The sequence below is a fragment of the Manihot esculenta genome, chromosome 9 (genome assembly GCF_001659605.2).
Source record: "Manihot esculenta cultivar AM560-2 chromosome 9, M.esculenta_v8, whole genome shotgun sequence".
Lineage (NCBI taxonomy): Eukaryota > Viridiplantae > Streptophyta > Magnoliopsida > Malpighiales > Euphorbiaceae > Manihot > Manihot esculenta.
Window position 1 is genome coordinate 26,713,635 of NC_035169.2, and position 15,941 is coordinate 26,729,575.

A 15,941-nucleotide genomic window follows, 5' to 3' on the forward strand; every position below is an offset into this window, starting at 1 on the left:
GATGAGATTAATTATTTAATATATTAATTTTTTTTGTGATGCCATGCCTATTTGATATTATTGACTATATTTGATGTAGAAAAATTTATTATTTAGTTTTGACTATTTGAAGTTGAAAAATTTATTATTTAATTTTTATAATATAAAGAAATTTATCAGTTATTTTTTTAATTTTTAAAAATATATTAAAATATATTTAACATTTTATAAAATTTATTGATTAGTTTTTGCATTAGTTTTAACCGAATGCTCTTGATCTAAAGAGAATATTTAATAAATTTTTTAAAAATTTGACTGATCAACTAATAATTTTTTTAAAATTATAGGAGTTAAATAGTAAAATAATTAATAGAAAAATTAATAGAATAACTAATTAATAAACTTTTTAAAATATTATAAATATTTTAATACATTTCTCAAATCTAAGAGATTAACTACTAAACTTTTAATATTATAAAAATTAAATAATTTTTTTTAATTTGACTTTTTCTCTCATATGTGGCATTGAGGTGTATAGTGTTGACATTTTAGAATCTTTTGATTTTACACTTTTTAATATAAAGAAAAATTATTACTTAATTCTTAAGAAAAATTTATTAATTAATTTTTTAATTTTAAAAAATATATTAAAATATTTTCAACATTTTAAAATTTTATTAGTTAATTCATCTATTAATTTTACCGTTACATATTTTATTATTTAATTTTTATAATTTTAAAAAATTTATTAGTTAATTTTTTTAAATTTTTAAAAAATTTAGTAAAAATTTTTTTATATTAGGAGATTTTTTATTTTTATGATTATATTTAATAATTAAAATTAATAAAGAGACTAATTAGTAAATTTTTTAAAATATTAAAAACGTTTAATATATTTTTTAAAATTGAAAGAATAACAATTTTTGCAGTAGTATATCTGATACTTATTGTTATATATATATATACTTTAAATTTTTGTATATCTCTGCTTTACTATAATTTTCGTTAATAATAAAAAATGAGTTAAAACTAACGATTTTTAAATTAAAAATTTGTTACTTAAATTTCAATGAAAATTAATTTTAAAAAAAATTGAATCAACAGTTGACATTTACATGTGATGAGTTCATAATTTCCTCATCATTAATGAATAAATCAATCAATTGTTGATAATATCATTACTTTAATTGCATCACAAATATATCGTTTTTTAATTTACTAATTTAACCCTACGCTTCTCCCTCACTTGCAGTCAACTTTGCTGTGGATTTATACGTAGTTTTCGTCTGGTTCAAACGCCTTAGCCAGCTGAGATTGATTTTGCCACTCAGTGTAAATTTTCAGAATTGAAAATCAAACGTTATAGTCAAATTCTACTTTCGCTTAATAAATCTACAAGATGAGCAGATTCAGTAGAGGCTACCTCAGAGTCTTTTGCTTCCTCCTGTTGGTCCCGGCTTTTGTGATCGGAGATTGCACCTGTGAAAACGAAGAACAAGATCGTAACAAATCTGAGGCACTTAAATATAAAGCAGCTGCCATAGCTGCAATATTGGTGGCTGGTGCAATTGGGGTCTGCCTTCCAATTCTGGGAAAGTTCATCCCAGCTTTGAATCCTGAAAAGAATATATTTTTCATAATCAAAGCATTTGCTGCAGGTGTAATTTTGTCAACTGGGTTCATTCATGTTCTTCCTGATGCTTTCGAGAGCTTGACATCCCCTTGTCTCAATGAGAATCCATGGGGAAAGTTTCCTTTCACTGGTTTTGTGGCCATGGTTTCTGCCATTGGGACTTTGATGGTTGATGCTTTTGCGACTTCTTATTATACCAAGTCTCATGGACAAGTCAGAAATATAGCTGGAGATGAGGAGAAAACAGAAGAAGATGGAGGATTTCATACTCATGCAACTCATGATCATTCTCATTGTTCAGGTTTGATTGAGAATTCTGCTTCACCTGAACTCCTTCGCCATCGAGTTATTTCTCAGGTGATTTTAATTTTTAAATCTGCAGGTAATTAGTTACATGATTTTAATTTTGAGAATTCTGCTCCATTTATTTTGTTGTTCTTATTTTTATTTACATGTAAAAAAATGAAAAAATAAAAATTTTCAGGTTTTGGAGTTGGGAATTGTGGTTCACTCTGTGATAATAGGAATCTCTTTAGGTGCTTCTCAAAGTCCTAAAACAATAAGGCCTCTAGTAGCTGCGCTCACCTTTCATCAGTTCTTTGAGGGTATGGGACTTGGTGGTTGCATTTGTCAGGTAACAGCATCTCCATACATCTGCAACTTTTAATTAATTTCTTGGAGGTTTTTTTTTTTTTCTTAAAAAATTGAGATAGGAGATTGAAGGAGTAGAAACTGAGATCTCTCGTATTTACGAGGATACACTTACCATCATATTAAACTTGCAAACGTAAATTTTTTATTATTTAATATTTACAATCCCAATCAATCACAATCTCAGTCAAGTAAATTAATATTTAAAATTAATTGAAAATTATGTGTTTAAATTTCTATCTCATATTTTAAGTCAACATCTCCACAACTATCAAACATAGTCATATATTTTTTTAATTAGGAATTGATTTTAATAAAGCACATGGTTAGCAAACAACTTTAAATTAAAATATCAAAACTAAAGTTCAGAAAATAATTTTTAGAAAAATATTTTTTTATAATCTTTTGCAATTTAAAACGCTAAAAAAATTTATTAATCGAAAAATATTTTTTTTATAAAAAAAATTAAATTATTTCAAAAAAGAATAATTTTTTTAAAAAAATCATATTCTATACTTTGACGATTATATTATTATCTTTATATCTAAATTTAAATTCATTGATAAACTATAACTTTGCCTTTAATCACGGAGAATTCATATAATTTTATATGTAAATTTAGATCTAAAGAATATAATTTAGAGATTCAATTAAAATGAAAAATTCATATTATATAATTAATCATATACTTTAAAAAATATTTAATAAATTATTGACTGTAATTGTAATAAATTTAAAAATTGAGATTTTAACATTCAAAATTGAAAATATTAACTATAATTTTCATTAAATGCAAAGTTGTTGATTTTTTGTGATCAATAAGTCATAAATTAATTAATATATTTATTTATTTAATTAAAATTAAATAAAAAATAAATTATTTTTTAAAACTTCTATTAGAAAATATTTTTATTTTTTGAAAATAAATGGAGCTTAAAATCTTAATCAATAGGCCTCTTACAAAAAGTCAACTTTAAGCAATTATGCTAAGTAATCAAAACCTGAGAAGAGTACAAAACATCATATATCATCAAATATTTTTAACTGATTGAATTTAAATTTGCTTATTTGATAGAATTTTTTGAATGGGGATATTGGCAGGCAAAATTTAAGGGAAGAGTTATGGCGATTATGGCACTTTTCTTCTCTCTGACAACACCAATTGGGATTGGGATTGGTATTGGGATATCAAACGCGTACAATGAAAACAGCCCAACTGCCCTAATTGTTGAAGGGATTTTTAATTCAGCCTCAGCTGGAATTTTAATTTACATGGCATTGGTGGATCTTCTTGCTGCTGATTTCATGAATCCCAAAGTACAGGTCAATGGAAAACTTCAAATTGGAGTTAATCTTTCTCTTCTTCTTGGAGCAGGCTTGATGTCTCTCTTAGCCAAATGGGCTTAAATTCACACACCCTCTCTCTTTCTCTCTTCTATGTCCTTCTCTGCCAATACTCCTAGTGTACTGTGGAGATCAAGAAGCGGAGAAATATGTTTCTAAGTTTGTGGAAATTAATGGAAATTAGGACCAACCCTCCTCTGTGCACAAGCTTCCAGCCAATATTATATTGTGGATAATTGCGGTTAAGCCTCCTTTTTAAGGAATAGTGAGGAAGATTCGGTTTATTTAATTAATTTATAAAATAAAAATTCATTATTTTATATAAATATAATAATATTTATTTTCATTTCTTATTATAAAATTTTAATTTAAAGTAAATATTTTATTTAAATTCTAAAATTATTTTCTAAAGTATTTAAATCTTAAAAATATAAGTATAAATTTTTACTAATTATTTATAGAAACATATAAAAACATTAATTATAATAAAAATATATTAATTTTATTATTATTTATTTAATAATATACCGATTAAATCTCGGTTAACCGTCGGTTGAATTTTAAATCTTTTGAGCCTCTGCCTTTAAAAAAAATTTAATTTAAAAGTCTCTTAATAACCTTATAATTTAAATTTTATTTTTAATTTAAATTTATTTATAATTTAAATGAATTTAAATTATATTGAGCTTGTTTATAATATAATCGAGCTCAAATTCGAGTCTAAATAAGCTTAAATTTGAGTTTTTTGAATGGAGTTTGAATTGACTCGTTAATGTAATAAACGAGTGTATTACAAATCGAATTCGAACCGAGTTCGAATTTAATATTTATTTTATGAATTGAATCTAAACTTATAAATGAAACTCGAGTCGAGTTCGAGTTTGAACTCGAACTTTTAAATTTATTTTCTAATCGAGTCTGAGCTTATCAAAGTTTGATTTGACTCGGTTCGATTACAACTATAATCATAGAAGATATCTAGAACATATTTCTTTTTATTGATAAATATGTCATTTTCAGAACTTGCAATTTCAATTCCTAAAAAGTATCAGACATACCCTAGGTGTTTGATTGTGAAATGCCTGTGAAGGTATTGTTTGACTTGAATAATGTCTTCTTCCAAAATGCCTGTAACGAGGAGGTCATCAACGTAAACAATTAAGCTAGAAATTGATTTCCAGAACTCTTTGTGAATAAGTAGTGGTCAACAATGGACCATATAAACACAAAATTAATTAGGAAGTTAAGGCCTTGTTCCATTGCCTGCCAGCCTGTTTTAGTTCATATAAGCTTTTGACTAGCTTGCAAACTTAGTCCATATATATGTCTTCATCAATTTCTACGTGCAAGTAAGCATTACTAGTGGATTGCCTAAGCTTTTGCATTTACTATTGCTAGAAAAATTCTGACAATCACCAACTTAGCTACAGGGGGAAAAGATGTTATGGAAGTCAAATCCAGACACTTGGTTGAATCCCTTTACCACTAGTCTAACTTTATACTTAGCTATGGTGCCATTCGGATGTAGTTTGATTCTAAACTCATTTGCATGGTATAGCCTTCTTGCCAGTAGGTAGTGTAGTTAGGTACCAAGTGTGATTGTTTTCCAATGCACTGATTTCAGCTTGCATAGCCCTCATCCAATTATTGTCTCCTATTGCTTCCTGGTAAGATTTAGGCTCTTTAATAATAGATATATTAGCTATGAATTGTGCATATGAATGAGTGATAGTGACTGTGGATGGAGTAAAATATTGTGCAAAAAAGGCTTCAGATGTGCTACTGGGAACTAAGTCACAATGAGAGATCGATGCAATGAAGTCATTTAACCATTGTTGTTTTGTGGAGATTCTGAAACTTTTTCTTAAAGGCAATTGTGGTGCTTGTGGGACAGGTGATGTAGAAGTGGCATTTGGTGGTGATGTGATTGTGTCTGGGTAATATATAGACTCGTGATCAGATGAGGTATGCATATCGGACTGTTCAACAGAAGTATCAGTAATAGGGACTGGTAAGGTGACATCATTATCATGGTAGTATCAATATTAGAAGGGAAAATGGCTTTCACAAAAAATGACATCCTTTGAAATAATAATTTTTGTCATCAATACAACACCACTACAAGAAATTTTTGGGTTACTAATGGATTTTTCCATTAGTAATCCAATAAAAAATTTATTGGTAATTTGTTTATCAATTGGATTACAACCCATTATTAAAAAATTGATTGATAAATTTTTACCAACAACTTATAAATTCATTAATAATAAAATAAATAATTTACTAATAAATATGAAATTCATTGTTAAATTTATTAATAAATTGAGAGAAAAATAATTTATTAACGGATTTAAAATTTATTGGTAAATCCGTTAGTAAATTATTAAGAAATCGCAATCCGTTAATAAATTTATTAAAAATTTAAATAATTTAAAAATAATAATTATTTTTTATTAAATAATAAATTTTATTATTAATATTATTTTTTATTAATTTCATAAGATTTAAAATTATATTACTATTGTTACTAAATTTTTAATTTATGTCTAATATTTATTAAAAGTACCTAGAAAGTGGAAAGAAGAGAAAAACAAATGAGAGAAAGTGATAAAAAAAAAGAAAAAAGAGAAAAAGAAAGAAAATGATAGAATAATAAAAATTATAAAAAAAAGGAAAAATAAAAGTAAAGTAAAAAGATGATGAGAGAAATGATAAAAAAAGGAATAAATGATTACAGAAGAAAATAAATAAAGAGAAAATAATAGAAAAAATATAAATAAAAAGAAAATGATAGAAGAAAATAATATGAGAAATATCAATATTAATAAATTATTGAGAAAATGAAGAAAATGGGAAGAAAGGGAATAAAATGATGGAAAAGAAAATGAAAGAAGTGAAAGGAAAATTATGAAAAAAAATAAAGAAAATAATAGAGGAGAGAAGAGAATGAGAGAAAAAAAGATAAGAGATGAAAAGAAATTAATAGAAAAAAAAACATGAGAAGAAAAAAATTATGAAATAACAAAGTGAAGTGAAAGAAAGAGAAAATGAAGAAAATGAGAGGAAAGGGAATAAAACGATGGAAAAGAAAATGAAAAAAGTGAAAGGAAAATTATGAAAAAAAATAAAGAAAATAATAGAGGATGGAAGAAAATGAGAGAAAAAAAGATAAGAGATGAAAAGAAATTAATAGAAAAAAAATGAGAAGAAAAAATTATGAAATAACAAAGTGAAGTGAAAGAAAGTAACAGAACAAGAAAAGAAAATCAGAGAGAGGGAAAGAAAATGGAAGACAGAAAAATGATAAAAGGATGGGAGATGGTGCCATATTTATAAATGTGAATTACTAATAATGGTAGTAATGGATTTATAATTTATTACTAAATTTTGAAAAAAAAAGGTTTTTTATTTTAAAAAATTAACAACTGATTTAAAATCCGTTTGCAAATCTGTTGATAACCGAAAAATATGAGCATTTAAAAAAAATATATAAAAATTTTATATGAAATTTCAATTTAAATTTATTAATGAATTTACTAACGGATGACATTCGATAAATTCAATAATTTTTTTTACTTATTAATTTAATGATAAAACTTAATAATAGATTTCTAAATCCGTTAGTAATTTTTTAAGTATATTATTAACGAATTTAGAGTCTGTTAGTAATTTAAATACTTTTTAAAATTTATTAACAGATTGAAATACATTAATAAATTACCAATGAATTTACATGTATTTTAAACTCATTAATAAATTTCAATACAAATTATTTTATATATTTATAAATTACCAATGGATTTTAAAATCTATTAGTAATACTAATATATTACCAACAAATTTCAAATCTATTAGTAAATTACTAACGGATTTCTAAATTCGTTAAAATTACTAACGGATTAAAATCCGTCAGTAATCTCAAAATTTTTGATAGCGTAACTTGTAGACTTTTAATTCAGGTATATATCTTATAAAGAAACATTTAGAGGCAAATTTGTCTTTGTAAAGGAGAGTATTTGCAGCAAAATACAGGCCGCCAAATACCTTTAGGCGGTGGTATTTAGGAGGCTTTCCAAACAGAATATGATATGGTGTTTTCCATTTGAGGACTTGGGTTGGTGGTGTGAGATATGTAGCACCCCAATATTGCTTCACCCTAAAATTTTCTATGCAAACAGGATTGAAATATAAGACCACAAGCTACTCGTAATAAGTGCTCATGTTTCCTTTCTAACATCCCTTTTTTTTTGGGGTGTGTATATAATTGCAAGATTTTTAATGGATAATACCATATTGTTTGAAAAGGTTGGCACATGAATTATTTGTGAATTCAGTCCGTTATCAATTCTAATAAGCTTAAGTGCCATAATCAGTCATCATTAGTAGAAAGAAGGGCTTTATTATAGCTAGTAAGTATTAAGTTGAGCTAGTATAGGCCTCCAATTAGATTCCTAGTAGCCACTACTTCATTAGTCACTTGGTCCTATAAAATACAACCATGAGATAAGAACTGTACAACTAAATTTATTGTTTGTGATGGTTTGCTTACAGAAAGTAGCACTACAATAATTCAATTGATCACTAACGGACTTCACCAACGGATTAAAGTCTGTTAGTGATACTAACGGTTAACTCTAACGAAATATTGTAACCGTATTATCTACTAACGGATGAAACCATCCGTCAGAAGTCCGTTAGTGAAATATTAACGGACCTTTTTCCGTTAGAAACCTGTAAGTGAATTTATTATTTATTTAATCTAAAGATTTTTTCACTAACGGACTAATCATCCGTTAGTGAATTGTGGAGCCAAATACACAATCCTAAATGAAATTCCTAAATCGTGTGCTTGAAAAATCAAAATCACTCTGAAATCTGAACTTGCGTCCAACCTCTCGGTCGTTCACCGCCACCGGCATCTATCGTCCGCCACATTCAACGGTCCGCCGCCATCCACCATCGACAAGTGCACCCTTTCTCGGCATCACTGTCCACGAGTGAGCCCGTCTCTCTCACCAGTCTTTCCCTTCTCGACGGACAGTGTTCACAGGTACCCTATCCATCTCTTCATTTACCATTTTTAACACGATATATATTTATTTGATGTCATTCTCCTTCCATTATTTAAGTATGTTAGTTTCCTTGTAATTTTCAACTAGAGTACAAGCTATCTAATTTACTGGACTGCTCTTTGTTCAGCTTAGGTCAAAGATTTCTGATTTTTTTTATTTATCTTGAAATGTCGGGTTCTTTGGAATTTTCCTATCTTGAATTCTTTGTTTAATGATAAGGATAAGAGTCAAATATTAGCTATTCCTCTGAGTTCTTCTTAAACGAAAGACAAAGTGTGTTTGAAATTTGATGCAAAAGGAAATTGCACGGTCAAGAGCGCATATGCTTTGGCTATCCAAAATTTTGAATCTTGTTAGTCTTATTCCTATTGATGTTTGGAAGTGTAAGGTGCCTCAAAAAATTTTGAACCTTCTGTGGATAGCATTGTGAAATGTATGGCTTGTGTCAATAGATGGATGGCAATTACCTACCACAGTTTCACTACTGGAAAATGCACCTGATGGTGCACTTGGCAAGGGCACCAGCAAGTGCACTTGAAATTGCACCTGTTGGTGCACTTGGCAAGTGCACCAGCAGGTGCACTGAAAATTGCACTTGCTGGTTGATAGAACATATTTTAGTCCATTTTCTCTTGATATAATTGATGATTATTTACATGATTTCTGCTTAATTTAGCACTCTTGACATTGTTTTGCAGAAAATGGTGAAAAAGGACACTTTGGAGAAAATCCCCCTAAAATTGCCTTATTTGGAGCAAAAGGGAGCAAGCCTGCCAAGTTGAAATCAAGTCAAGCTAAATAAGGAAAGTTCTAAATGAGGAAAGTGGTAAATATGGAAAGAACATTCAGCCAAGGCAATTTGAAATTCAAATTTCAAATCTCCAAGTAGCCTTCTCCTTATTTAAGAAGCCATATCTCAAGCTGCCATATATGGAGAGCCAAATGAGGAAAGTGTTTTGAAATTCAAATCCCCAAGATTCATATTCAGATTTTGGATTTCAAGATCCAGCTTATTAAGGAAGCCAAATCCAAAGATCATATGTTTCCCACTTCATGCCTTGCACATTCAAAATTCAAATTGCAAAAGAAGGCTCCACCTTCCTTAATTGTGAATGGGCGGCAAGGGGATGTGAAGAGGCACCTTGGGCAGCAACTTGAACATACTTGGGCAGCATCTTGAAGACCTTGGGCAGCAATTAAAAGACCAAAGAGCCCATCCCTTGCAATTTGATACATGCTCCACGTTTTTCCCTTCACACATGCACATAGAAGGCACATATTGGACCAAGGGCATTTTGGGCAGCCTCAAAAAGACTCATGGACTACCAAGAAACCCTAGGCAGCCTCTCAAGATATACTTAAAGGCTTCAAGAAGACAAGAAGGGCAGAATTGATCACCCCCATTCGGCCAAGCAAGTTCGGCCGCCGATCTCCACAAGACTTCTCCACCGCCGCTGGTTCTTCTTCCCTCTTCTTTTCTTTAAATTTCTATTTTGGTTCAGCCATGAGTGGCTGAAACCCTTAATTCTAGTTGAAGATTCGTTGAAACTAATATTGTTTTATGGATTGTGAGATTTGAACATAAACTATTTGTCGTTGATTAGTTCAATATTCATACAATTGTGTGCTTGAATCTAAGATTGCTTTGTTGTTTTGATCAAATTGGCCACTTGATTCTTGATTGCAAAGTTAATTGATTGTTAGTTGGGATATTTTTTAGTCCGTAATTGCTGGAAATATTCTAACCTAAGAACACTTGGTGTAAAAACTAAGGAATTATGTGATCTAGCATCATCTTCATGCGTTTGGAGTAGCTAGGATTGGATCTCTCTCTTTCTTCATGCAATTGACAATCGTTTTGATGCCTAAGGCCCAAGGACGTTCCTTGGCTGTCTGTTAATTAGTAATTGATTAGAGGACGTTCCCTAATTGATTTAATCATAAGGAGAGACATGGTGGTGAGAAGCATCTTCCACCTCCATAACTAATCTATTGAACCAATCAAGAGAACATATGTTTCAATGATCAATCCAAGCAACCAAGGTGGATCCATATCTTCAACTAGACATTTCTCATATTGATTTACTCTTTTATCTTAATTACTTGCTGATTTAATTGCTTTCAATAGTTGTTAGTCAAATCAATCTCAAAACCCCCCTTTTTTTACTTTATTGCACTTTACTTTTATTCTGCTTTCAGTTACTTGCTTTCAGTTGTGCTTTCAGTTGATTCTCCTGTTCTTGTTGGGAAAAATAGATAAGTATTCAATTCTCTGTGGATTCGATTCTTTACCACTATCTGCAGTTGTAAAATTGTTGATAACCGAAAAGGTTATTTTTGACCGGCTTCGACAACCGCGAGTCAAAAATTGGCGCCGTTGCCGGGGAATTGATTTAACTTGTTCATTTTTCTTTCATGACCAGATCTGAACGTAGGGACACTCTGTGTAATACCCGGCTAGACTCCGGTATCGAAATTCCTACCGTCCGGTGGGATCTCGGATGTCAAAGACCTCCAGAGGGGTAAAATAATGTTTTCATAAAATGCTTTAATGTGTTTTATGATTTTAAGTAAGAAAGAAATTGAAATTTGAATGAAAAAGACCATGGAGGCATTTCCAGGTTCGGCCGCTGAATATGGGATAGTTTGGGGATCAAGTTAGGCTTCCAAAAATGGCTCAGGTTCGGCCGCCGAACCCCATGTTCGGCCGCTGTTCGGCGGCCGAACTTGCATGAGTTTTGGAGGCACTTTAGGCTTCCGAAGGTGGTATGGCCAGCCCCTATAAAAGGGCTCCATAGCCGAAACGGGCGAGCTTTCTCCCCTATTTTCGGCCAACGGTGAGTCCATGCTCTCCCACGGTCGGTTTTGTTGATTTTCCTCAAATCTTTCAAGTTTTAACGAGTTCTAACTTGGTTTTGAAGAGATTTGAAGCTTAGAGCAAGTTTTGGAGCTTGGAGACCCAAGGAGCTAAATCTCCCCCATCTCCGAGTTAGATCGCCTCTCCTCTCGTTCTCCAAGAGGTAAGAGTAGATCCTTAGCTCATTTCATATTTTAAACGAGTTTTATGAAAGTTTTTAGGATAGAAATGGATGTTTAGGTTATTTTTGAGTTTATGGGTTAATGTTGAGTTTTTGAGCAATGTGGGTTGTTTATGTATGTTTGATGTGTTGTAGTTGGGGTTTAGGATAGTTTGAAGCCCCTAGGAGCTTATGTATGTGTGTATGCATGTTGTGGAAGTGTTGGTTTTGAGTTGAATGGTTTGGGAGGCTAAATGTGCATTGTGGAGGCTGAGTTCTGCCTTTGGAAGAACTCAGGTTTGGCAGCCGAAGGCACTTTCGGCCGCTGAACTTGCCTATGGAGGCAAGCCTTTGGCTGCCGAACCCTGCCCCCGAAAGTGGACTTTCGGCTCTGGAAGGGAGTTTCGGCTGCCGAAGGTGCCGCCAAACATGCATGAGTTTCGTCTCTGTAAGGAACCTTCGGCCACTGAAAGTGCCGTTGAAGGTGCATGACTTTCGGCTCTGGAGGGACTTTCGGCCGCCGAACCTGTCGCCGCCCTGTTCAGCCTTTCTTTGCATGATTTTTATGATTGTTTTAAGGTGTTTTAGGGGGTTTTTTGGGAGTATTTTAGAGTCATGTTCATGTATGTTTGGTCCCTCATTTGAGTCCACCTGTGTAGGTTCGGACCCGAGGAACCGAGGACCCCAGCAGTGATAGCTGCTTCAGTGTCTTGTCAGAGCTAGCCTGAGGTGAGTAGAATGACTCTTTATGTTTCAAAGTAAATAATGAAAGTTTTAGCATGAATCACGCATCATGATTGCCATGAGATATATTAGGTTGTTTGCATTAGAATTCACGAATATGTTGCATTGCATATTATGTTGTTGATGTGGATGAACATTGAATGATCCATTAGCCCTTGTATGGTATGATATGGTATGATGATGAAACGGTATGGAAGTCCAGGAAGACCCATTCTACGTCCCTGGCACTATGTAAGAGAAAGTCCAAGAAGACCCATTCTACGTCCCTGGCACCTTGGAATGTTATGATATGCTATATAAGAGAAAGACCAGGACCCATTCAATGTTCTGGCACTATGGAATATGTAGAGGGCTATTGGTGACAAGTTCATCCTTAATGTGATTTATCTGTGATGTGATGCATTCCATGATAGCATGTGTTTTAAATGTTTTATTATTCTGCTCACTGGGCTCTAGTAGCTCACCCCATTTCCCTAATCCCCCAGGTGTGCAGGTACGGACTAGATCAGAATGTCAACAAGAGTAAAGTCAAGTTTTATGTAATAGCTAGATGTGGACATGAAAATAATGTAATGTGGTGTATAGTTCAGTAATGTAATGAAATGATGTTTATTGAGGTTTAGAATTGTGCTTGACCCTAGTATATTGTTAATCCCCTTTTGAGTACATGATCTTTTAATGGGATGAGCTAGTGATATTTATGTAAACCAAACTTATCATATATTATGTCACCCCATTGGAGTATTTGATGAGGGCTCCAGTGTGGGGTTTAATGTTTATGCTTATGAGTGTGCATGCACAGGTTAAGTTTGGTAAATGAATGAGAAAGTTCAAAATTTTTATGTATATGTTGATCATGTATGGGATTAAACAGGTATACAGGATGTATGGTAGGCTTGCTATAGGTCCCGGCGGCCTTATGCCTATTTGGATCCTAGCGCCGGTAGCGGTCGGATTTCCGGGTCGTTACATTCTGCCTTACGATCCGGAGATTGAACGCACCCTCAGAAGATTAGGAAAGCAAGCGGTTCCATCTGAAGAAGCGCCTGAAAACTACCTTTGGCAGCCGAACATTCTGCCACACATTCGCCGCCGAACCTCCTCAACCTTCGGCCGCCGAACTTTCTCTACTTCAGCAACCGAACTTTGCACTGATAGAGCATATTTTAGTCCACTTTATCATGATGTTATTGATGTCTATTTACATCTTTTCTACCTAATTTTGTGGTTTTAATCATGTTTTATAGATATTAGGTGAAAAGAGACAATCAAGAGAAAATGCTCTTAAAACTACCAAAAAGTGCCAAATCTTGAAAAGCCACCTTCGGCAGCACCTTCGGCGGCCAAAAGCCTCGTCCAGATCTGAAACTCAGCCATTTTCGGTGGCACCTTCGGCAGCCGAAAGTCTCCTCCAGACTCGAAAGTCCAACTTCTGAAGGCAAGCTTAGGCGGCCGAAACACTCCCCAAATTGCCTCTTCCTTATTCAAGAAGCCAAATCTTGAAGATCACATGTTTCCCACTTCATGCCATGCACATTCAAAATTCAAAAGGAGGCTCCAACTTCCTTATTAGTGCGTGGGCAGCAAGGGGAATTCAAAGAGACTTCTTGGACATCTTGAATAACTTCTTGAAGACCTTGGACAGCAATTAAAAGACCAAAGAGCCCCCCACTTGCAACTCCACACATGCTCAACGTTTTTGCCTTCACCCATGCACAAAGAGGGCACATGCAAGACCAAGGGCACTTTGGACAGCCTCTAAAAGACTCATGGACTGCCATCAAACCTTAGGGAGCCTCTCAAGACTTATTTAAAGGCCTCAAGAAGACCAAGGAAGGAGATTTCAGCAGATTGGACATCACCATCTCCTCCAAGGGTTCGGCCGCCGCACCTCCTTCATCTTCTCCGCCGCCGGTTCCTCTTTGATCCTCTTCTCTTCTATTTTCTGTTTTGGTTCAGCCATGAGTGGCTGAAACCTTTAATTCTAGTTGAGGATTGGTTGAAACTAAGGCTGTTTAATGGATTGTGAGATCTGAACATAAACTATTTGTCTTTGATTAGTTCAATATTCATACAATTGTGTGCTTGAATCTAAGATTGCTTTGTTATTTTGATCAAATTGGCCACTTGATTCTTGATTGCAAAGTTAATTGATTGTTAGTTGGGATATTTTTTAGTCCATAATTGCTGGAAATATTCTGACCTAAGAACACCTGGTGTAAAAATTAAGGAATTGTATGATCTAGCAACATCTCATGCGTTTGAGTAGCTAGGGTTGGATCTCTCTCTTTCTTCATGCAATTGACAATTGTTTTTATGCCTAAGGCTCAAGGACGTTCCTTGGTAATTTGTTAATTAGTAATTGATTAGAGGACGTTCCCTAATTAATTTAATCATAAGGAGAGACATGGTGGTGAGAAGCGTTTTCCATCCCCATAACTAAACTATTGAACCAATCAAGAGAACATAAGATTCAATGATCAATCCAAACAACCAAGATGGATCCATATCTTCAACTAGACCTTTCTCATATTGATTTCCTCTTCTATTTTAGATACTTGCTATTTTAATTGCTTTCAATAGTTGTTAGTCAAATCATTCTTAAAACCCCCCTTTTTACTTTATTGCACTTCACTTTTGTTCTGCTTTCAGTTACTTGCTTTCAGTTGTGCTTTTAGTTGATTTTCTTGGTCTTGTTTGGAAAAATAGATAAGTATTCAATTCTCTGTGGATTCGATCCTTTACCACTATCTACAATTGTAAGATTGTTGATAACCGTAGAGGTTATTTTTGACCGGCTTCGACAACCGCGAGTCAAAAATTGGCACCGTTGCCGGGGAATTGATTTTACTTATTTATTTTTCTTTCATGACCAGATCTGAACGCAGGGACACTCTGCCCTTTGATCCAGAAATTGAACGCACCCTTAGAAGATTAGGAAAGCAAGCTGCCGAGCATTCTGTCCAACATTCAGCCGCCGAACCCCATCAACCTTCGGCCGCCGAACCTTCCTTACTCCAGCAACCGAATTTTGCACCAATGGCAGAACCTAATGCACAAGCTGCTGCCCCTAATGGACATGCTGTCCAGAACCAAATAATTCAAGAAAATCCAGCCATGAGACCACAGATGCCAAGAGAAAGAACCATGAGAGAATTGGCAACACCTGTAGGTGATCAAGCACCACTTTGCATCACCTATCCACCTCTGACAGTTCCCTTTGAACTAAAAACAGGTTTGATTCATCTTCTCCCTAAATTTAGAGGTTTGCAAAATGAAAATCCACACAAGCACTTGAAAGAGTTTAATATTGTTTGTTCATCCATGAGACCTCAAGGTATTTTCACTACAAAAAAATTGTGAAATTGCGACCAAAATTAGCGACCAAAATTTTTGGTTGCTATATAGCAACCAATCAGCGACCATTCTGCTACTACATGAATAAAATAATATTTTTATTTAATAAAAAGTTCAACGACCAAAAATTGGTCGTTATTTGGT

At 32.9% G+C, this 15,941-nt stretch overlaps 1 protein-coding gene across 1 annotated transcript; it reads left to right on the top strand.

The window, feature by feature from the left end:
* Positions 1-1,232: 1,232 nt before the first annotated feature.
* On the top strand, positions 1,233-3,811 carry LOC110623682 (zinc transporter 8). The gene is made up of 3 exons (XM_021768696.2): positions 1,233-1,969; positions 2,097-2,246; positions 3,365-3,811. Exons 1-3 carry the CDS (start codon positions 1,379-1,381, stop codon positions 3,668-3,670), a joined length of 1,047 nt encoding a protein of 348 aa, XP_021624388.1. The 5' UTR covers positions 1,233-1,378; the 3' UTR covers positions 3,671-3,811.
* Positions 3,812-15,941: the final 12,130 nt, after the last annotated feature.